The sequence below is a fragment of the Daktulosphaira vitifoliae genome, unplaced genomic scaffold, assembly GCF_025091365.1.
Source record: "Daktulosphaira vitifoliae isolate Bord-2020 unplaced genomic scaffold, ASM2509136v1 Scaffold_2, whole genome shotgun sequence".
Classification (NCBI taxonomy): domain Eukaryota; kingdom Metazoa; phylum Arthropoda; class Insecta; order Hemiptera; family Phylloxeridae; genus Daktulosphaira; species Daktulosphaira vitifoliae.
Window position 1 is genome coordinate 29824674 of NW_026099573.1, and position 25494 is coordinate 29850167.

The 25494-nt window shown below is 32.5% G+C and overlaps 2 protein-coding genes across 2 annotated transcripts; both read right to left on the minus strand.

Moving 5' to 3' along the window:
• Positions 1-7013: 7013 nt before the first annotated feature.
• On the minus strand, positions 7014-7685 carry LOC126898106 (protein GVQW3-like). The gene has a single exon (XM_050672054.1). The coding sequence runs from the start codon at positions 7683-7685 to the stop codon at positions 7014-7016; it is 672 nt and encodes a 223-aa protein (XP_050528011.1).
• Positions 7686-23829: 16144 nt separating this feature from the next.
• Positions 23830-25494, minus strand: LOC126898107 (synaptic vesicle glycoprotein 2B-like; the record flags this gene model as incomplete). The annotated part of the gene is made up of 1 exon (XM_050672056.1): positions 23830-25494. A coding segment is annotated over exon 1 (1665 nt), but the record flags the coding sequence as incomplete, so codon positions are not given.

The following is a 25494-nucleotide window of genomic DNA, read 5'->3' on the forward strand; positions in this document are numbered from 1 at the left end:
TTTTTTCACTTTTTTATCTTAAAACTTTCATAACTTTTTGAAAAATCAACAAATCAACATAATTTTTTTTTATACTAAAACCTTAAATATCTACCTTTCATTTGATATCATTTTTTTGAAAATCTATCACTTAACCTGCTCATTGGGGGGGATTTAAAATGGCAAATTTTTTACAAAAATTAACTTTTTCAACTTAATTTTTGAAAATGTTCCGGAAATACTGCGTCCTTCAAACATATATCAAATTAAAGCTTATTTTATGTACTATAAAATAAAAAAAAAAAATTTGTCCCGACACTTTTTCTTCTACATTTAAACGGCTGCCGTAGTTAAAAAAACGCTATTTTTGCGTTAAAATTTTCGATTTTCGATTTTTAATTTTCAACTTAAAAATGCTATAACTTTTTGAAAAATGTATATATCAGCACAAATTTTTTTTTTCTAAATACATTATAAGTACATCTTTCATTTGACATACTTTTTATTAAAATTGGACAATTTCCCCTTATATAGGGGGCGTTCAAAACTTAAAATATTGTAAAAAACATAGATCTTTTTCAACTGAACTTTTGAAAATGTTCCGGAAATACTGCGTCCTTTAAACATATATCAAATCAAAGGTTATGTTATATACTATCAAATGAAAAAAAAAAATTTGTCCCGACATCTTATCTTCTATGTGCAAATGGCTGTCGAAAATTTAAAAAAAAATGTAATGTTTGCGATAAAAATTACATTTTATCGGGATGTTTTTTGTACTTAAAACTGCCATAACTTTTTCAAAAATGAACAAATAAAAATAATATTTTTTTGTATTGAAACCTTAGATATTTCCCTTTCATTTGATATAATTTTTTTTGAAAATCTAACACTTATTCTGCTCACTGGGAGGATTTAAAATAGTAACTTTTTTACAAAAAATAACTTTTTCAACTTAATTTTTGAAAATGTTCCGGAAATACTGCGTCCTTTAAACATATATAAAATTAAAGCTTATTTTATGTACTACAAAATGAAAAAAAAAAATTTGTCCCGACGATCTATCTTCTATACGCAAATGGCTACCATATTGAAAAATATACTATTTTTGTATGATAATTATGGGTTTTGTATTTTATTTTAATAGAAGTTGATGTTGCTTTTGCAATTATCCATCAATTTTTTAAAATTAAACACTATCTACAGATTTGCATCGAAGCGTTTCTTATGATAGTGATTTTAATCACTGTCAGATTAAATCTATACTGAACCCAACTATGCAATGTCTCCACTATGCCGCGACCCCACTGTGCTACCGTTTTTTATTTATTTTTTTATTTGTAAGATAACACCCTCGAAGGGCAATGTAGTACAGGCAGTAATATAATAATATAAATACAATTTTAAAAAATTAACAATATACAGTGATACATTTATAAAATTAAGGTGAACAATAATTAGATATTAAGTATAAAAATAATATAAATTAGAAGTAATGAATTATTATGAATATAACATTAAATATTTGTGTTAGAATGATTATTATTAGTTATTACACATTTTAATTTGTTAGGACAATCATTAAAAAAATCAAAGTTGGAAATATTATTACAAGACATTAACATACGGTTTAATGGGCTATATTTAATGAAATTATTTTTCCCTAGAATAGTAAAAAATAATTGTTGAGATCGGGTATTATAAGCTGGTATTTTAAAACAAATTTGTTCAAGTAGCTCTGGGCAGATAATTTTATTATTTAATAGTTTGTATATAAATGTTAAATCAATAAATAGACGTCTTGATTCTAAGGTTGGGATTTGACATTTGATTNAAAAACAATAAATAGACGTCTTGATTCTAAGGTTGAGATTTGACATTTGATTGCAACATCATTGATTGATTTACCTACCATACCTATTTTGTGGGCTATCATTCGAAAGAAGCGTCTTTGAATTTTTTCTATGTTATTTTTGTGGCCGGCTTGAGTTGGGTTCCAAATAATAGAGCCGAATTCAAGTGTAGATCTAACAAGAGCTGTGTATAAGGTAATTAAACAATTGGGGTCGTTAAATTCAGAGCAATTTCTCTTTATAAATCCTAAATTTCGAATAGCTTTATTATATATTATGTTAATGTGTTCAGAAAAATTTAGATCATCTGACATTATTACACCTAAATCTCGAATATGGGAAACTTTTTGTAGTTTGTAATCACCAATATTATATTCAGAAGGTATTCTTACTTTGCGACGACAAAATGAAATAAATGAGCATTTAGAACTATTTATCTCTAAGCCATTTAATGAACACCATTGAAATAGACTATTCAAGTCAATTTGTAAATGATTTATGTCATCTATAGAATTAATAGTGGTATATAATTTTAAATCATCTGCAAATAATAAGAACTTACAATATTTAAATATTGGGAAAATATCGTTTATAAAAATCAAAAATAACAAGGGAGACAAATGACCCCCTTGGGGTACTCCAGATGATACAATAAATTCATTGGAAATTTTATTATTAATTTTTACCATTTGAGTTCGATCAGTAAGATAAGAAGATAGCCATGATAAAATTGGATCACCAAAGCCAAAGTCGGATAGTTTTTTTATAAGAATTGAGTGGTCAACCGTATCAAATGCTTTTTTTATATCTGTATATATTACGTCTACTTGACCACTAAAGCCAACTGTGTTAGCTAAAAAGTTGAAAAATGTTAATAAATTTGTATCAATTGATTTATTTTTGCGAAATCCATGTTGTTCATTTATTAAAGTGTTTTTCAATATATCTGATAGTTTGGGCTCAATGAGTTTTTCAAAAAGTTTAGGTAGAACACTTAACTTAGAAATAGGTTGTTGATAATCGATCGATCTCCGGTTTTCCAAATTGGTAATACATAACTAGATTTCCATGAATTTGGGAAAACGCCTGTTTTTAGAGATAAAGAGAATAGTTTGTGTACTGGGTAAGCTAATGAATAACGACATAAATTTAAAAACAAAGCAGGGATAGAATCAGGGCCAGATGTTGCGTCTAGTTTTAGTTGTGATAATCCATCAAACACATCACTAACGGAAAGTGAACAATAATTAATATCTACTAAATTAATTCTGTTCGATGAGATGTTTTGATTAATAACAGTATTGTTTTTATTATAAACTAATGAGAAGTAAGATCTAAATATGTTTTCGATTGATAAGCTATTATCAGGCACTGTATTATTATAATGCATCACGTTAGGAATAGTGTTGTCAGATTTGAATTGTTTTATATAGCTCCAAAAATATTTCGGATTGAGAGATAATTGATTTTGTGTGTAGATTAGATGATTACGGTAACATTCTTTCATTAGTAATTTACATTTCCTTCTGGCATCGGAAAATAATCGATAGTCATTTNCTTCTAGCATTGGAAAATAATCGATAGTCATTTGGATCATTTGAAGTTTTAAATTTTACGTGAAGAGATTTTTTGAAAAAATACATTGTTTTAGTTCGGTATTAAACCATATAGGAAATTTTTTATTTGTAAATTTAGGGTCATGTTTATTTATAATTTCATATAGTATATTGTAAAATGAATTTATATTTTTATTTATGCATTTTTTGTTTAATAGGTAATCCCAGTTAATTTTGTTTAATTCATAACAAATTAACGAATAGTTAGCTATCTTAAAATTAAAGCCAGTGGTATGGGTAGAATTAATATTTACATTAGAACTGTTTAATTCGAAGACTGTTTTTAAAGCTGGATGGTAATTATCAATTGGGACTAAGATGTCGTTAGTTATAGTTACTGTGGCGTTAGAAATATTACTAAAAATCAGATCTAAAAGTGATCCAGAGTTATTGAAGTTGTTGTTATATTGACGAAAATCATTTAATTGGCAACAATCAAAAATTACATCGGCTTTATCGGAATGTACTCCATTAAATACTAGGCCATCACTATCATTACTGAACGTAACATTCGGTAAATTATAGTCACCTGCAAGAATAACTTTTACATTAGGGCTATTAGATAAGATTTCTTCAATTGCTTCAACGTGTTTATTATAGGTAGATAACGGGCTGTTTGGAGGAATGTAACAAGATCCCATTATTAGGTTAAGAGTATGGTTTAGTTTTAATTGAATGAAGACATGTTCGATATCGGATAGTGTATTAGACAATCTACTTGTAACAAATTTATTTTTTCTTATACCAATTAAAACGCCGCCACCTCTTAGATGTGTACTAGTAATAATTACTATAATTATTATTATAATTATTATAACTTGATATTAGTAGTTATATGATTTATAAGTATAATATATGTTCCGGAAGGTCTGACACTTTTATATATATCTTAAATTAAAGCTAATGTAATATTCTTTATTATGCAAAAAAAAAATTTCGGACTTTATTTTATCTTCACGGTGAAAATGGCTACCGAATGCTATTTTTGTGTGAAAATTTTCGATTTTGTATTTTACATTTTTAACTTTATTATGCTATAACTTTTTGAAAAATGTATGGATCAGTACAATTTTTTCATGAGGAGTAGTATTTATATACATCTTTCATTTGACATACTGTTTTTTTAAATCGGACCATTTCCCTATATACGAGGGGGGTTCAAATCTAAAAAATGCATGTAGAAAGTAGAACTTTTTCAACTTAAATTTTGAAAGTGTTCCGGAAAGTCTGACACTTTTATATATATCTTAAATTAAAGCTAATGTAATATACTTTATTATGCAAAAAAAAAATTTCGGACTTTATTTTATCTTCATGGTGAAAATGGCTACCAAATGCTATTTTTGTGTGAAAATTTTCGATTTTGTATTTTCCATTTTTAACTTTATTATGCTATAACTTTTTGAAAAATGTATGGATCAGTACAATTTTTTCATGAGGAGTAGTATTTATATACATCTTTCATTTGACATACTGTTTTTTTAAATCCGACCATTTCCCTATATACGAGGGGGGTTCAAATCTAAAAAAATGCATGTATAAAGTAGAACTTTTTCAACTTAAATTTTGAAAATGTTCCGGAAAGTCTGACACTTTTATATATATCTTAAATTAAAGCTAATGTAATTTACTTTATTATGCGAAAAAAAAATTTCGGACTTTATTTTATCTTCACGGTGAAAATGGCTACCGAATGCTATTATTGTGTGAAAATTCTCGATTTTATTTTTTACATTTTTAACTTTATAATGCTATGACATATTGAAAAGTGTATGGATCAACATTATTTTTTTATGAGAAATAATATTTTTTAATAATCACTTTTTCATTCGACATACTTTATCTTAATTAAGATATTAATAATGAACTAGCAGATCATGTAGCTTTTGGAATAGTCCACCAATTTTTTAAAATTAAACAGTATCTAAAGATTTGCATCGAAGCGTTTTTTTTTTAAAGTCGAAAAGGTAATTTTTAAATTTGAGTTAGCTAAATAGCCAATTTTTTAGCTTCGATGCGAATTTTTTATATGTAAATACTAATTTTTAATAATATTAAAACTTAGAAGTGATAGAAAAAGTCTAATTGCAGATTTGAAAACATCGCGAAAAGTTGATTTAAAATGGTATATTTTTGTTACTGATGAGATTTCCTAATAGTTCAGTGCATTTATTTATAGTAACAAACAGTTTTTATTGAAATATATTGTATCAAGCCCTTTAAATTTTTATACACGTAAAAATAAAGCAAAATACAACTTCTTTATTATTTTTATAATTTCTCCGTTTAAATTACAATATTAAATTATTGAATATCAATTTCAACTAAATTTAATAATTGTAATTAGTATTTATTTATATATTATATTTTAAAATCAAAGAACTACTAATTAGGATATAATCAAAGAAATAAGAGTTGATGTTGCTTTTGGAATAATCCACCAATTTCTCTAAATGAAACACTATCTACANTAATTTCTCTAAATGAAACACGATCTACAGATTTGCATCGAAGCGTTTCTTATGATAGTGATTTTAATCACTGTCAAATATCATCTATACTTGTTCCATCTATGGCTTGTCTACACTATGCCTCGACCCCACTGTTCTACCGTTTTTTTTTTTTTAAATAGTTCCAATTTTTTAAAATTAATCTATTATTAGTATACATTGTTCAATTATTTTAAATTATTTAATTTTAAGTTTCAATTAATTTAAATTATAAAAATACACGTAGTGTAAATCGGTATGTTCCACTGATACCGATGGTTGGTCCATACCAAGCAGAATGTTCTATTTTCACACAAATAGCCCAATGTCATCAAACTACCTCCTAATTATTTTTATAAATAGTATAGAATAGTTTCTTAATTGAATATACTCATTTAAAACTATTTAACTTATCTCGTTTTTACCTACCAAGTGAAAAATAGATTTTACAAATACTATAAAAGTAATATTTTAATACTTACATAGCATTCATTGGTATTTGTAGTATTTTCTTCATTACTCTTAGTAACATTAAATTTGTTCATTATTAAATTTTATCTTGTAAAAGATATTATTAAATAATAGTTTTAAACAAGAAATAATATGAAAAATTACCTTTATTTGTTTATTAATAAATAACTAGATAAAACGTATATATATATAATTTCTATTTAGCCACAGTAATAATGCATTTATTAAACGCGTTGTTCTGAAAGATAAACTCAATAACTAAAAATTAAAAGAAAACAAACATATTCGTATATATATAATATGATGTTATCATTAGAACTGTGAAAATTTTCGCCACTATCAATAATCAATACTAGATACAAAAAAACATTTGAAAATTTGACATCATAACTCATGATTGATAGATTAACTCAAGGGATTATTTCTCCGAATGAGTCAACTGAAAGTTGTGCTCTTGCAGTAGAAAAAGTACAGAAAAAATAATAGCACAGTGGGGTCGCGACACAGTGTGAGCGTGGCATAGTTGGGACTAGTATACGAGGTGTGTTCAAAAAGTAAGGTGACCTGATATTTATATGAAAAACTATTTATTTATTCATCAATGTTTATATTGTCCCCTTCAAAGTAATCCCCCTCGGATGTAATACACTTGTGCCAACGCTTTTTCCAATCTTCAAAACACTTCTGATAAGCACCTTTTGGTATAGCCTTGAGCCTTCAGCGATGCAGTTTTTATCTCCTCTTGGCTCTCCTGGGCTCTTCCATTGGGACGATTGAACTTTGGTTTCAATGTCATAACCATATACCCATGATTCGTCACCAGTTATGACCCTTTTAAGCAAATCAGGATCATCATTGACGTCATTCAACAGCTCCAGAGCGATGCTCATGCGACGATTCTTCTGGTCAAAATTAAGCAGTTTCGGAACAATCTTCGCTGACACACGTCTCATGCCCAAAATATCCGAAAAAACTTCATGGCACGAGCCAACCGATATGCCAACATCCTCAGCAACTTCTCTGATAGTGATTCGTCGATTTTCCAAAACAATTTTCTTCACTGCTTTAACGTTTTCATCTGTTGTTGACGTGCTGGGGCGTCCAGAGCGAGGTTCGTCATTGGCATCTTCTCGGCCATCTTGGAAAAGCTTGCACCACTTATAAACGTTTTTTTTACTCAGAGCGGACTCACCGTATGCCACTGTCAACATTTCAAGTGTTTTAGAACACTTAATTCCATTTTTGACACAAAATTTGATGCAAATTCTTTGATCCATTTTTTTTGATAGCAGAAAATCGCCGAGCACACCAAAATACGTCTAATCTTTGTATCTGTCAAAAACAAACTAAATATGATATATACTTGAAACTGTGTACAGATGTTCGGTACGAGTGTACCAACATGACATAAAAAAAAATCTAATCATCGAACGGACGTAGCCCGCGAAATTTGAAAAGTCACCTTACTTTTTGAACACACCTCGTAGATGATATCTGACAGTGATTAAAATCACTATCATATGAAACGGTTCGATGCAAATCTGTAGATCGTGTGTAATTTTAAGAAATTGGTGGATTATTCAAATGCAAAATTCTAACTTAAAAAGAATTAAGGAAAAATTGTAAAAAAATCATTGCCACAGCAATCAAATTTTAAATAAGTCAGCTGATCGTGATATGGTGCGAGAAAATTAATTTCTAGTAAAAATCTAGTAAAATGTTTGTAGGCTGAAGTGGTTAGTACAATTGTTTATATATTAAATCGTACAGGTAAATCGAGCCATGGGATAAATAACTTACGAATTATAGTTCGATAAAACTCCACATATTAACTATTTAAAAATATTTGATAGTTAAATAGAAACGACAAAAATGGGATAAAAATGGTAGAAAATGTATAATTGTTGGATACTTTGAAGAGATGAAAGGTTATCGTATATGCTATGATCACAGAGAAGTATCCGTTAGCAAAGACGTAGTGTTTAAAGAAGATACAATTACGCAACAAGTAGTTACTGAAATAAAAATAAATGACGAAGAAAATGTCAAGAGGAAAATGATTTTGTTGAAAAGAATATTTAAGAACAAAGTGATATAGATGAGGAAACTCAATCAATAAAAGAAATCTAAGAAACATATAAAATGAAACTGAGAGATAGACAAAATATAAGAAAACCACTCCAAGTACAAAGTAAAAACATATTATTTGAGATCTATTAGTCCAACAACGTATAAAGATGATTTGTCAATGGAATGTTCGGAAAGTTAGAGAAAAGCAATGGACGAAGAAATGTAGTTGAAGAAAAATAATACCTGGAAATTAATTAATTTACCAGAGAAAAAAAAAGCAATTAATAACTTGATTTTACCGTACTAAATACAAGGAAAATGGTGAAATAGGCAGGTATAAAGCTAGAAATGATGTAAAAGGTTGTGCAGAAGTTTACGGGATAGAAATATTTAGCTCAGTTGTTAAGTATAAATTAGTACGAATTTAATAAGCAATTGCAGCAGCAAAACAATTAAAGCATAGTAGCTTAGACAGTTTGACATAAAAACAGTATTTTTGTACGTAGATCTAGAAGAAGGAAACATGTTTCAACCTAAAGGATATGAAGAGGGAAAAAGTCTGTCAATTTCAGTCTTGGTTTAAAGCAGGCGCCAAGATGCTGCAATAAAAAGTTTAAAACTATGTTATTAAACTTTTACTTGCAAGAATCAAAAGCCGATTCATGTGTATTTGTAAGTAGTAAAATAAAGATTTATTAATTATGGCTATTTTTGTAAACGATGGACTAGTGGTAGCAACAAGTAACGACTTAGTGAAAAAATTGATGACATACTGAAAGGATATTTTCGAGACGAAAGAGAGTAAGTTAGAACAATTCCTTGGTATTGAGATTGATTAAGACCAGACGGGTCGATTTTTATACACCAAATATTTTACTGTAAGCGAGTATTACAGAAATTCAACATCAGCGCAATAAGATTAATAAAGAACCAGAGTTCTATAGGAGGACTAAACACATAGAAGTAAAATATCATTTGTCATAAATACACTGAAGGTTTGTTTGTGTTAGAGTATGTATGCAGTAAAGAACAGCTAGCAGATATTATGACAAAGCCGTTGTCAAGGATTCATTTCCAATACCTCAGGTCAAAAACGGGAATAATTAAATTGAATTAATATTGTAAACAAAAAATAAATCTTGTACATTGTAATTTTAGAGTAATTGTTTTTTTCGGAACTCTAGCGTAACGGTCAGTGGTATTGTCGTTACATTGTCATTACCGTATTGTGTTAAAATTGTTATTTAATACTTTTACTGAATTATATTGTGGTAAATTTTTTTTTTGACAGTAGTTAAATACTATTTTTTAACTCCTTCCTTTAATGATTCTTTGAAGTCATACTTAATTATTGGAGTTAGACTTAGTAATAAAGTTATTTCTAAAATGGTGATCTCGTATTATCAACTAATTTTCCATCTTCTGGACTTTTTTGTGTTACTATTAAATTTTGTTTCGTTTTGCAGTTTTGTTTTTCCTAAGTATACTATATGAGATGCCTTGTCAATACACAACAAAAATTATTTCCGCTGACAGTGGCCATTCCGCCGAAGGCATCTCCGGATACTGACGTAGAATTGGCCGCCATACTGTCCGTTTACTTAGGTTTTTGCATCATTCACTCAAACAATCTTTTCAAATCACATCTGACGGAACTAATAACGTGCTCGGACGTAGATGGAATTTGCACAATTGTGAACATATTCAGTGCGGAAGCTCAATATAAAATCAGATCAAGGACTTATTGTTGCTTGCGTTTCACAAGCAACACGTTACTGCTTCATCGTACATCCAGCGGGTTAGGCGACCGCTGTCCGTTGCAGTTGTAACATGTTTAGCATCCTACCTGAAGGAATAGGGGACGTGGTTTTCAACGAATTTTAATTACGGATGTTATCATATTCAATTGTCACCGCCATCGCAGGTCAGGATTACATATAAAAATTAAATATAGATTTTGTGTAATGAATTCGTATTATTTAAGAGGACGCCATGCGGGAAAACGAAACAACGATATGACCGAGAGAATGCGCTTTTAGATGTTTAACAACCGAACTCTTCAATCACCCCCTGTCATTCAATCCATATACCATGCGCACACCTGTATGGCCGCCTAATATTATTTTGGAGCAGCACATCATTCTATTATTGACTGTTATGCTATGCGTTACATATTATTTTCATTGATAAAGGCGATAAAGCTCTCATAATATAAAACAAAATGAATATGTAATTATAATAAAATATCATAAGATTATAATATAATATTATTTCAAATGCTACCGCTTATTAAACGTTAAAGTGTTGCGAGTATCACATTTGTAGTTAATAATTTATTCACAACTCTGAAAAAATTAATTTTATAGATAATTTTATGTAATTTATTGTTACATGAAATCTATAATAATAATATCTAGTTATATGTATGTAGTTATTACTTAGTTAAGTTTAAAACATTGTATATAATTAAAATTGTTGGGGAACTAATTATTTAAATTTTTACTGGTTGTAAATCGATTCTTTTCGACCGAAAATAGAAAATAAAAGTTTTTTTATATCTTTTAATGCATCGTTACTATCCATGACACAATCACCTTTGATTTACAGTTATCTGTTAGTATTTAGTGTAGTGCGGTTTTGCCTTGCAAATAGTCGGTAGAGTCGAGGGAAAAAGAAGAAAAAAATTAATTAAACAAATTTTTAATTATTTTATATAGTTTTAGCTTCGATACGAAGCTGAGAAGGTATTAATTTTAACTATGATGTGTTTATTTTATTATTTTTTTTTTTGTGCCTGTTGCCACTTTTTCTCAGCTCTCACTGGACCGATTTCTTTCAACAATACGTCAAAAGATCACAAATCGTATCTAGTTGAAGACATTACCCTTAAAAATTGAAAAAAATTCCCTCGTTCCCCGCAAATGGGGGAAATATCCAAAAAAATTACAAATTTAAAAATCGGTAATTTTCGAAATTTTTTCACTTTTTTTTCTTAAAACTTCCATAACNTTTTGTCATTTCTTTCACTTTTTTTTATTAAAACTTCCATAACTTTTTCAAAAATAAACAAATCAAAATAATTTTGAAATGAAAAAAAAAATTTGTCCCGACATCTTATCTTCTATGTGAAAATAGCTGTCGAAAATTAAAAAAAAATGTAATGTTTGCGATTAAAATTATCTTTTATCAGGGTGGTTTTTTGTACTTAAAACTGTCATAACTTTTTCAAAAATGAACAAATAAAAATATTATTTTTTTGTATTGAAATCTTAGATATTTCCCTTTCATTAGATATAATTTTTTTTTTCACTTTTTTTTCTTAAAAATTCCATAACTTTTTTAAAAATCAACGGCTGCCGTAGTTAAAAAAACACTATTTTTGTGTTAAAATTTTCGATTTTGGATTTTAAATTTTCAACTTAAAAATGCTATAACTTTTTGAAAAATGTATATATCAGCACAAATTTTTTTTTTCTAAATACATTATAAGTACATCTTTCATTTGACATACTTTTTATTAAAATTGGACAATTTCCCCTTATATAGGGGGCGTTCAAAACTTAAAATATTGTAAAAAACATAGATCTTTTTCAACTGAACTTTTGAAAATGTTCCGGAAATACTGCGTCCTTTAAACATATATCAAATCAAAGGTTATGTTATATACTATCAAATGAAAAAAAAAAATTTGTCCCGACATCTTATCTTCTATGTGCAAATGGCTGTCGAAAATTTAAAAAAAAATGTAATGTTTGCGATAAAAATGACCTTTTATCGGGATGTTTTTTGTACTTAAAACTGCCATAACTTTTTCAAAAATGAACAAATAAAAATAATATTTTTTTGTATTGAAACCTTAGATATTTCCCTTTCATTTGATATAATTTTTTTTGAAAATCTAACACTTATTCTGCTCACTGGGGGGATTTAAAATAGTAACTTTTTTACAAAAAATAACTTTTTCAACTTAATTTTTGAAAATGTTCCGGAAATACTGCGTCCTTTAAACATATATCAAATTAATGCTTATTTTATGTACTACAAAATGAAAAAAAAAATTTGTCCCGAGACCTATCTTCTATGCGCAAATGGCTACCATATTCAAAAATATGCTATTTTAACAAATTTTTTTTTTTAATTAAACACTATTTNTTTGTCCCGAGACCTATATTCTATGCGCAAATGGCTACCATATTCAAAAATATGCTATTTTAACAAATTTTTTTTTTTAATTAAACACTATCTACAGAATTGCATCGAAGCGTTTTTTATGATAGTGATTTTAATCACTGTCAGATATCATCTATACTGGACCCAACTATGCCACGACCCCACTGTGCTGGGTTTTTTTTGTTGTTTTATATCCGATTTGAGTAATCTCTTTGGGAACTGTGGAAGCAAGAAATAAGAGTTTAAATTCATATTTTATTAGTATAAAATTTGTGAAAGTTATTACTAAAAAATAATACACATAAACAAATGTATATTAGATACCGATTATCAAACAAACGGATATAGAAATCATAAAATAAATACCATTTCATATTTATCAAAAATCCCTTTATCATATATCATTTTTATACCATTCCATTCAATTCAAATTCAAATTCAAATTTCGAAAGAATCATTATTTTTAACGAACCTTAAATTAAGCTAGGCGTGAAAAATCTGGTATGTGCAAAAAATGTAAATTAAAAATGTTTATCTGTGAATTAAAAAAATACGCAAGAGCAGATTTTATTTTAGATTAAAAAATTTGAATACCAAAATAATCATATAAAATTGAATTGAAGTTTATACTCACTATAATGCAAGTAAACTTAGTGCGTACGCCCACTTATTACATACATAAAATAAATGTATTATGTAAGGAGTATTCTATGTATCATAAATATATTTGTAGTCAATCAGAAATTTGTAAAATGCTGTTTAATAATAATTATTCGTGTTACAAAATTTTTATAAAATTGATACACGAGTCTTAAAACTCACAAAAAATGGTTTTAAGTGATACAATATACTACGTATAAATAAATTCAGGACCGGTAAACTTTAATTTAATACTCAAAATTTTTAATGATGACAGTAGGGTAAAATGGAGAGAGCTGGTTCCCCCGCCTCACCCACTCGCCTTCCTTGCGGTGGTAGAAGTGTACGGGGGGCTTAAATCCAACGTAAACTAACCTATGTAATGGAAGGGGGAACGACGAAACCCTTTTTTTTTTTTTTTTTCCACAAACCGGCATGATGTGGACCGCCCTGGAACTACCGTGAGATATTGCTTCCGGGCGGCCCACGCCGTCTAAAATTCACACCACCACGTTGTGAATCACCCCGAAATTAATCAAGAGCTGATTCACAACGTGGTGTGGCCTCCCCCATTAGCCGGACCCCAAGAGGCGGGATCCATTGCCCGAGTTGCACCACGTGGAGGTGGGGGCAGGACTTCGCGAGGGTTGGGCAAAATAAGTCACAAACATACATGACACATAAAAACATAAAACACATACAATAAGAACCTATGGCGCTAGTCTAGTTGACGCCGCAGGTACTCCCCCCTGGGCAGTCTCTGCCACAGACGTTCGGCCTCCTCCTTTTGGCTCATCACCGATTCGGCGAACGCCTGAACCAGAGACCACCCCTCCCGGCTTCTCAGCATCAGGTCCACTATGGACCCCACACCGAACGCGGACCCCAAGAGGGATTCCAACTCCTCCCGCTCGCTGGCCCACGCTTCGCACCGGAAGAGCGTATGCAGAGCATTGTCCGCTTCTCCCGGGCGATCCCGACAGTGATCGAACGTCGGCGCGGCTGCCTTCCGAATACCGTGAAGGTATTCGTTGAAGCAGCCGTGACCGGATATCACTTGGGTCAGATGGTATGTCATTTCCCCGTGAGTCCGGCCAATCCACCTGTCGAGCCGGCTGGGTCCGATGAGGGACCTAGTCCACGCTCCCGCGGATTCCTCCTTGGCCAGTCGTTGGCGCCAACTGGACACGGTTACGCTCCGGAGTTGCAGCCGGTTCTCCGCGCGAAGCGGTTGACCGGTACTCTTCCGGAGCTCGTATCCGTTAGCGCGTTCGACGGCCAAAAGGTCCGCGGGCGGCAGAGAAGCCAGGATCCTGGCCGCCACTCCGGATACGGTGCGGTATGCGCACACCGTCCAGAGAGCGGCCCTTCTCTGGACCCGGTTCAACGTTTTTACGTTCTTGGGCGAGTACTCCAGTATACCCGCCCAGACCGGGGACCCGTAAAGAACCGAAACAAACTGAATGAACGACGCTGACTAACAGTCGGCGTCGATGTTCCCTCGGTCCCCCGATATTCGGCATCAGTCCCGCTAGGCGGTCCATGACCTTCTGAGCCCGCTGGGCCGCACGTTCAATGTGCGGCTCGAACATCAACCTGTCGTCGATGAGCAGGCCCAGATAGCTCATGGTCCGCTTCAGCGGGACATCAGTACCCAGTACGGTGAGCCTAGGAGGAACATACTTGTACTTTCGCGTGAACAAAACCGCTTCGGTTTTGTCCAACGCTAGGCACAGACCGGTCCCCTCCTGCTGGATCCAGTCAGTGACGGCGCTCAGCGCACCATTTGCCCGGATACCAGCCTCCTCCGCCGAAGTGCCTTCCGCCACCACGAGCGTGTCGTCCGGGTAGCTGATGACACGTGTACCCCGTGGCAGCGGAACGCGGAACATCACGTTGTACGCGATGTTCCACAGAAAGGGCCCGAGAACCGAACCTTGCGGGACGCCTCCCGTTACGGTTTTGGTTCTGAGCCCTGCGGCACTCACATACTCGATGACCCGGTCGCTGAAATACGACCGGATCATTCGGCGGAGGTACGGAGGCACCCGGAACGCTTCCAACGCTCCGAGGATGTGTGACCATCGCACGGAGTTGAAAGCGTTCCGGATGTCCAGGCTCACCGCAACGCAGAAGCCCGGTCTGTTTTCGGTCCTCACAGCCAGCTGCTGGAACAGGGAGGCCGCGTCGTCCATCGACCTCCCTTTCCTGAACCCGAACTGGCCGTCCACCAGCCCACCGACCGTCTCCAGGTGGCGCTCTATGCAGGTGGCCAACAATCGCTCGAGGATCTTTCCCACGTCGTCCAGCATGCAAAGAGGCCGGTACGACGAGGGGACTCCCTCGGGCTTGTCGCCTTTCCGCAAGAGCACCAACCTCGCCCCCCCGAACTCTCGCTACCGCAGCGGATATCTCCTCTAGGGTGAAATCCTCGACGGTCGCGTCGTCTCCGACGAACGGCCAGTCTCCCAGGGGTGGGAGAGGCGGATGCGTCGGGAACAGCGCGTTGACCGTCTGTTCCAACTGTAGCTTGCGCATCACGACCCTATAGGGTTTCCCCCAAGGGTCGTGGTCCACCGACTTCACGAGGTCGGCCCAGCAACGCGCTTTGCCACGCCTGATGGCGAGCTTCAGCCGTTTCTGGGCCACCCTCAGCAACTCCCCGAGATCCGAATTGTCCGGATCGGGTTCTGCCTACCCACGCTTGTTGGACCGCGTCAGGGCAAGGAGAGCCCTGACGCAGTCGCTTCTCAGGGCAGACACCTCCTCGTTCCACCAGTGAACGGGAGGTCCCCGGTTAGGTGGCGGACGCTTTCTGGGTAGTGCGAAGTCGCAAGCGACCTCGACTCTCCTGTCCAACTCATCCGCCACCTCGCCCGCAGAGAACAGTCGATCGGGCGGAGTGGGCGCCGTCCATCGGGCGATCAAAAGACCGGCCGCGAATAGATCGGCGTCCGACTCCGGACCGACTTTCCAGCCGACGCGAGCGCCGCGAGGCTGCAGGTCCAGCCTCGTCCGAGGACGCCTGCCGTCAGTGCACTCGAATGTGATGTACCGGTGGTCGCTCATGTTCTCCACGTGGGAGAGAACGGACCAATCGGGAATACGTCCGAGGACCGACGGCGACGCCAGCGTGACGTCCACCACCGAGCTCGAGGTGTTACCCACGAACGTCGGGGTGGTTCCCCTGTTGGCCGTCGACAGCCCTAAGGCCGCCATGACGTCCAACAGTTCGTCGCCACGCCGGTCCGCCGAAGCGGATCCCCATACCGGGGACTTAGCGTTAAAGTCCCCGGCGACGAGTTCTTCCCTGCCACCCCGTGGACCCGAGGAACGTCTGCCCCTCAGGCTGTGGGCGACACCCTCCAGGACAACTCTAACGTTAATGATTATAAAATTTATTTTGCACAATATTTGTAAGTACTCATAAAGTATAAAAAATCGGCCGAACTCTAAAATATAGAGTTTACCCTAATTTAAAGTAAAAAAAAAAAAACTGATAAGTCTACCAAACTTGGAGAGGGAATGTTTAAAATGGTATTGTGGCACCATCATTATCTTGTGTGTGTTTTTATGTATCAGACTTAAATACGCTGGATAGGATACCTTTCACATATCTCGCCTTAGGTTAGTTTACGTTGGGTTTCATTCTCACCCTCCCACCATTAATCACCATTATCTCACATCCTCCACCAACACCGATATGTGGTCATCCACCTAATGACCACCTTACCTAAAATTATATTTACTATGAATTAATCAATATAGTATGAATAAGTGTAATTATTAGTATTCTTCAACAGATTAAATTATATATAAACGCTTAGTATGTAACTAACATCCTGTTGTAGTCTAATATTATAATAATAAACCTATTACCTATATAAAAAAATCCGGCTTCGCAAAGGTATTGTACTTTTTGCATCATTTTTCTTTGGCACTTATCAAATGTTGTCATACGAGCGGCATATGTACTAAACAATATATGATTAGGAGTTTTAATTCGATGGAGCATTTCTTGTAAATATTCATTATTTTCGGCTTCCATATTAGAGCTAATTGCAGAGGATGGAGAACCGTACAAGCCGCAAACATCATACGCTGAAGAGAGAATATTCATAAAACATATAAGAGTAAACACACACGTACGCTTTGAATTACCTGAACTGTCTCTAAAGAAGAGACATTGAGGACTTTTACGCTTGCGTTCCATCATCGAATCTTTACCTCGCTGCCAACAATCAAATTCGTTTGAGTAAAACATACATCTGACACAATCTCGTTTGCCCGAATAATAGAAACCCGTTATAGCCATTTCAGTAGGTGTTCAATAGTTTAGTTTCCATCCATCATTAAATGTTATCAGACGACATTCATACATTTCTAGATCACTTAAAGGTACACCCACGGTAATAACCATTATAATTCTTATTACCATTATGGTTATAATGTTATAAATATAGACTTAAATTAATACAATACCAGCAAGTTAAAGCAACGTCTGTTTATATTGTAACGATTATAGCGCTATGCATACACCATGATGAAATTATTAACTAACTTAAACACAACCGATAACAATAATTAGTCTAATTGTTACCGAAAGATGTGTTACAAACAGTTGTAAGCACGTTCAGACGGGGTTCAAACAGACATGAACAGGGATTTGAACGCGTTCAGTCAGGTTTAAACATGTTCAGACTTGTTGAATCGAGATCATACGATTCCAGGAAAACATGGTATGCTGTTCTGTAAACCGGCATAGTGTCATCACTTTAATATTGTCTAACATCTAATTAATCATATATTATATTATAATTTATGAATTAAGATATAACACTACTTTTTTACCCTACTAGATATATAGTAACCAGTATAGTATTAGTACTACTATTTCTTAGAAATGGCGGCTATATATTCGATGTTAATTATACACAGACGGCATCGTAATTATTTTCATAAAATACAAATGCTTATGAGTGTTATAGTATAGTAATACCTTTGATAATGGAAATATGATTACCTATAATAATATAATATATATTACGAATGTGAACACCGGAATGAATACAAGCGCCGTCATTATACAATTGATTCTATAATTATAATTAAATCATAATAAAATTTAAAATAAAAAAACGGTAGCACAGTGGGGTCGCGGCATAGTGGAGACATTGCATAGTAGGGTCCAGTATAGATTTAATCTGACAGTGATTAAAATCACTATCATAAGAAACGCTTCGATGCAAATCTGTAGATAGTGTTTAATTTTAAAAAATTGATGGATAATTGCAAAAGCAACATCAACTTCTATTAAAATAAAATACAAAACCCATAATTATCATACAAAAATAGTATATTTTTCAATATGGTAGCCATTTGCGTATAGAAGATAGATCGTCGGGACAAATTTTTTTTTTTCATTTTGTAGTACATAAAATAAGCTTTAATTTTATATATGTTTAAAGGACGCAGTATTTCCGGAACATTTTCAAAAATTAAGTTGAAAAAGTTATTTTTTGTAAAAAAGTTACTATTTTAAATCCTCCCAGTGAGCAGAATAAGTGTTAGATTTTCAAAAAAAATTATATCAAATGAAAGGGAAATATCTAAGGTTTCAATACAAAAAAATATTATTTTTATTTGTTCATTTTTGAAAAAGTTATGGCAGTTTTAAGTACAAAAAACATCCCGATAAAATGTAATTTTTATCGCAAACATTACATTTTTTTTTAAATTTTCGACAGCCATTTGCACATAGAAGATAAGATGTCGGGACAAATTTTTTTTTTTCATTTGATAGTATATAACATAACCTTTGATTTGATATATGTTTAAAGGACGCAGTATTTCCGGAACATTTTCAAAAGTTCAGTTGAAAAAGATCTATGTTTTTTACAATATTTTAAGTTTTGAACGCCCCCTATATAAGGGGAAATTGTCCAATTTTAATAAAAAGTATGTCAAATGAAAGATGTACTTATAATGTATTTAGAAAAAAAAAATTTGTGCTGATATATACATTTTTCAAAAAGTTATAGCATTTTTAAGTTGAAAATTTAAAATCGAAAATCGAAAATTTTAACACAAAAATAGTGTTTTTTTAACTACGGCAGCCGTTTAAATGTAGAAAAAAAAGTGTCGGGACAAATTTTTTTTTTTCATTTTGTAGTACATAAAATAAGCTTTAATTTGATATATGTTTAAAGGACGCAGTCTTTCCGGAACATTTTCAAAAATTAAGTTGAAAAAATTAATTTTTGTAAAAAAGTTGCCATTTTAAATCCCCCCCAATGAGCAGGTTAAGTGATAGATTTTCAAAAAAATGATATCAAATGAAAGGTAAATATCTAAGGTTTTAGTATAAAAAAAAATTATGTTGATTTGTTGATTTTTCAAAAAGTTATGGAAGTTTTAAGAAAAAAAAGTGAAAAAATTTCGAAAATTAGCGATTTTTAAATTTGTAATTTTTTTGGATATTTCCCCCATTTACGGGGAACGAGGGAAATTTTTTCAATTTTTAAGGGTAATGTCTTCAACTAGATACGATTTGTGATCTTTTGACGTATTTTTCAAAGAAATCGGTCCAGTGAGAGCTGAGAAAAAGTGGCAACAGACATAAAAAAAAAAAAAAACACATCATAGTAAAATTAATACCTTCTCCGCTACGCATCGAAGCTAAAAAATATACTAAACACATACCTTATCATGAATCCGAGTTTGATTTTGTTCTGCGTCAATCATGGTATATTGGATTGGGTTGGGTTGTGGTCGATTTTCGATATTTATGCAATAATCAATCATACTCCAAATATCAGGCAATAATTCTTGAGACTGTGAAAATAGAGTAATTGAATTAACAAAACATACATAGAGATTTAAAAATGACTTACCATATCTTGTGAAAATTGTTAAATTTTTATATTATTTAGAATATTAGCAAATTCGGATTCACCAAGTACTGGAGACAGCGGTTCAGTTTTCATATTATGTAGTAATTTTTAAGAATTCTTCGTTTATACCCTTTTAACTCGATGACCGTGATCACACAGACTCTCGTTCAATTTTATAACATGATTTCTAAATGATGATTTATCATTTTTAATTACTCTGCGATTGGATGAAAATTTATTGACACTTTCAAAATATTTGCTGGAGTGGGTTACAAGAGATGATTAACAGTTTTGAAATTTACTTGGTAGTATTTTCATTTTGGAATTTGCTGATTGCACTTTATTTAAATGCTAACTGTGTAACTTCCATTTTACATGAAGTAAAAGTCTATTAGATATTTAATCATCGTACTATCTGATATCGTTTAATTTTTATTTTTTAAATATTATGCATCGTTGGGTTTTTACAATTGAATAGACTAAATTTTCAGGTAACAATAAAAACTTATTTATCATCATATCCTTTGCTTTTTCATTGATTTCTTTACTCTGCATTAATAGCAAGTTGCAAGTTTCGTATTTTTTTTTTATCACTTCCAGAAGACATAGTTTCATTTCTTTTCTTTCAAAATAGGTTTTCGTTAGTTAACGATACACGCACCGTTTTCTGTTCTTCGACACCTTTATCGATATGGATAAATAACTTTTCCAGAACACATTTTGATTTGACAATATTATTAAACATCGTACTCAGATATATTTTTGATTTAAAAGAATCGTCCATAAACGAAATAAGTTCATCAATGATGTTTAAAAAGTTTATAAATTTATTATCTGACATCCAAAAGTATATACTTGGTGTTATGATTATTGTAATTGGAACGTATCGATCAATTACCCATGTACAACTGATATGCAAAAATTTTCGCTCTATGAAACTGAAATTGAAAACCGATGTAGTCAGTACAGCAAACTCAGGTTGAGGTTGATTCCAAATAGTCATTCTTATATCTTTTCTTCACGTAGTCATTTTCATCATGTTCATCTTGAATAGCGTACTGATTACGCACAAATAAGAAAACAGTTATAGTATGATTAATTTTCCACAAACGAATGTGTTATAAACCAACTTTGAATAATAGGAGAGGGGGGAATACACACATCTTTGAAGTGAGAGGTGCTGACTTCAAGGTAAATTATCATAAGTGAAATATCAAAGGAATTATGGTTTTTACACTAGAATGAAAACGTATATATAACAACTATTGCTGGAGAGAGAAAATAATATTTCAGAGTACACATAAATAAATTGATTTGGGTGATATCAAGTGAGATACTGATTGATACGCTAATTTAAATGTTGATGGAGGTGCTATATTAAATTAATTGTTATCAAATTGTTTCAATGATAACCAACACTCACCTTTCGATTTCTTATTTGGATAAGAACGGGAGGCTTATAATGAGATTAGTGAGACGCTTTTTAAGTGGTAAGGGCGGCGCAAAATGAGTCGCATATGAGCATTATTATATAATATCTTTGATGATGGAAATATGATCACCTAAGCGTCTGCTAGTCGATAATAAAATTCTTAGAAATTATAGCTATACATTTAATAATACACAGACAACTCCGCAATTGTTCTCATATAAAATTACAGACGCTTATGAGCGTTACACTATAATTATACCTTTGATGTTGGAAATATGCTTATCTAAGCGTCTGCTAGTCAAAGATAAAATTCTTAGAAAACGTTGGGTTTCATCCTCTCTCCCTCCATTACATAGGTTAGTTTACGTTGGATTTAATCCCCCCGTACACTTCCACTACCGTTTGGAAGGTGAGTGGGTGAGGCAGGGGGGAACCAGCTCTCTCCATTTTACCCTACTGATGACCTTTATTTTTTTGGCAAATAATTAATTTTTGGAGAAAGAATATCTAATTTTAAATTACTAAAAAGACGGTTGATTCGTCCTGCTGCCCACTAATATAATGTATACTGTGGACTCATATTCGTAACAAGAATGTTTTCTAATGTTACAAATTAAAACTCCACGTAAATTTCTGACAGATTTCCGATCAATAGATATTTTTATTATATTTACGTGTAAAAATGAACACAGTAAAGTTAAAATTTAAGTCTCATCACCCGTCAATAATAACAATTATTTTACAAATTCAGATAAGCGACTGCTAAATGGTACTCCGGTTCGTCGATAACAAAGTATAAAAATAACTGGTTTTGATCGTTGGCAAGGTAGTAGTTGAAGGGTGAGGGTAATTGGTTACCGTCATTCAACAAAAAATTCGTCACGTTATAAATGCCACTAGGGACCGACACATGTCGATAGACAAAAAATTCATTATTTTGCATAAAAACTGTTTTGCGCGGGACTATTTTATTTGATCTGTATCGATGTTAGAGTCANAAACTGTTTTGCGCGGGACTATTTTATTTGATCTGTATCGATGTTAGAGTCACAAATTTTTTACCAAATTATAAAGGAGAAAATTATCTGTGATCTAGCGTTTTTATAAATTTGATAACACAACTCTGAAGCTATTTATTAAAAATTTAAAAAATAAAAACGCTAGATCACAGATAAAAAATTAATTATCACAGATAATTCATCATAATTGATGAATCACATCAATATAAATGTGATAATAATATAAATTTATCACAGATAAATATATAAAATCTATAATTTGGTAAAAAATTTGGAACTCTAGCATCGATACAGATCAAATGAAGTAGTACCGCGCAAAACATGTTTAAAACCGTGTTTCATTCTCTGTATGGCGTCCTCTTCATATTAAATTGTTCTCGTAAAGAATTATATTCACTTCATAACGTGTAGTATGAATTGCATACACAGTGGACTTAATCTGTGTATTAAATACACTGCGTAATCAACGTTGGGTTACTATAAAATAGTATTACGCGATATAGGATATAAGGTAAGTTTAATCTATGCTTTCAAACCATAAACAATGTATTGCATAATAAACTAATAAGATAAATTATATCATTTTAAAGGATATTTTACATATTTTACTCAATACTATTTAACCCCCGAAATTACTCCACAATTTTATCCCTTTTATTTATTTATCACTACTTTAAACTATTTATCTTATTAATTGTTACACTTAATTTAATTAATTAATTATTTAAAAACGCTTTTTTTCTTTTTTCTTTTGGTTTATTACACAAAATAATTATAAAGGTTATAAATTAATTAATTGAGGTTGAATAACAATTTTTTTGTTTATACTAAATGACATTAACTATATTTTTTTTGTTTTATTGTGATTGATTTCTACATTTTAATAACTAACTAAAATATCTTTGACTCTTAATTCTATAAATAGTTTTAAAATTTAGCTGTTATTATTTTTTTAATGAAATAATTCCTTTTATAAAATAAAAATTTGTAACTTTATATCTGTTATTTTATTGAAACTATTTTTCGTGTAAAAAAAATCAAATCATTGTTATATGATTATCAATACTTCGTACCGAAGCTAAAATATACTTAGTTTTATTATATATCATCTAATTTCTGATATTTAATTCTAAAAATTACAAAAAAGAAAATTATAATTCCATTTTAATATTTTTTTTATAATTTAATGACTTCCTCCTATTTTTAATTTTGGCAAAAAAATAATAGCTAAAAAGGCTATTGATAATAAAGTAGCTAAAAGATAAAACGTTGCGAAACAATTTATGTCAATCAATATCCCAAAAATACATATTCCAACTACAGCACCTAAACGACCCATCAATACTGTTAAAGAAAATGCAACACCTCTCACGTTACTTGGAAATAATTCGACCATTGTACAAAATATAATTGGTTCAACTAGTGTAGTGAAACCCTCAAACCAACAACATATGAATTCAGCTTCAAATACAGTTCTCGTTTTTGTCATTGATAATGAAGCAATTATTGGTACTCCACAGCTTATCCAAAGTAAAATTTTTTTACTTATACATTTTATCAATAGGCCCATAGCTACCACTGGTATTAATGTAGACAATGCAACAATTAAAGCAGCTTGGTAAGCATCATCTGATACTACTCGGGAGTTAGCATCATGCATGTGGTGATGGTTTTTTAAAAGCCAATTAGAAGCAATACATATATTTATATCTTCATTCTCTTTAGAAGGATTGTGTTCAAAAAAATCATGATACCTACTGAAAATTTCGGGTACCCATACGAGTACTGTTACGTATGATGCCATTAAACAAAATTCAATTGTACAAGTTACGAAAATATTTCGAAAGTAGTCAGTGAATAGAAGTTTATGTCCATTTTTGAGAGCTACCAGTCTCATTTTTAAGTTCATCATAAATGGCATTCCACCAAAGTTCTCTGAATCAAATCCAATTGCAGAGTATGTTTGGGTAAAACTTTCTACGGAATAGGGCTTTTTAGTATTTTTGTTATTTACTTCATAAACCCGTTCCAAAACATGTCTTGATCCGTTAAGTCGGCCTTTAAGCATCAAGTATCTAGGTGATTCTGGGAATTGATAGATCAACACAAACGCTAATAAGCTCGGCAGAGACGACAAAAAAATAAATACTCTCCAACTGTTGAATTTGAAAATGGGGTGTGGTATCCAAGTAAGAAATTTATTAGGTATCACAAACATTGCAACTCCGGGACATACAATCATTCCAATAGCCCAAAATATTTCAAGTCCTAGAAGATATCCATCTCTTTTGTCAGCAGTTAAAAATTCACCAAGATATACATATATCATACAAGTAGCGCCTATTATGGCAAAACCGTTACCGATTCTAACTAAAATGAAGAAAACAATATGCTGAATTAAACATGATATAATAGAAAATAGTGCATCCATTCCCATTGAACCAAGTATAACAAATCGTCTGCCATTTATATCACTACAAATTCCCCAAAAATATGCTCCGAGTAACATTCCAAGAAATGGAGCTCCATTTAATAAGCCTTTAGATGTAGATGTTAAATCAAAGTCAACTTCAGCTGCTGGAGTTATGAACGAAATAGACGTGGTAGATATAGCACAAGCCATATTTACCATACCACAAACTATCAGTAATATCCATTGATATCTTCCTGTTCCTGCTTCATATTGTGCATCTTCAAAAGTTACATAATTTTGTAGTTGCTTTTTCCCACCTAAAGGTCTTACTCCAACATTTTTTCGCACACCAACATTGATGTCTGCTGGAGTATCATCCAATGTTCCTGGAGCTAAACTGGTAAAACGACCTATGCCACTAGACCTCTCATGATGATGGTTATTAGCCAT

Bases quoted from the DNA above. Each gene is read 5' to 3' on its own strand.
- LOC126898106 (XM_050672054.1), bottom strand. From the start codon at position 7,685: ATGGATCAAAGAATTTGCATCAAATTTTGTGTCAAAAATGGAATTAAG.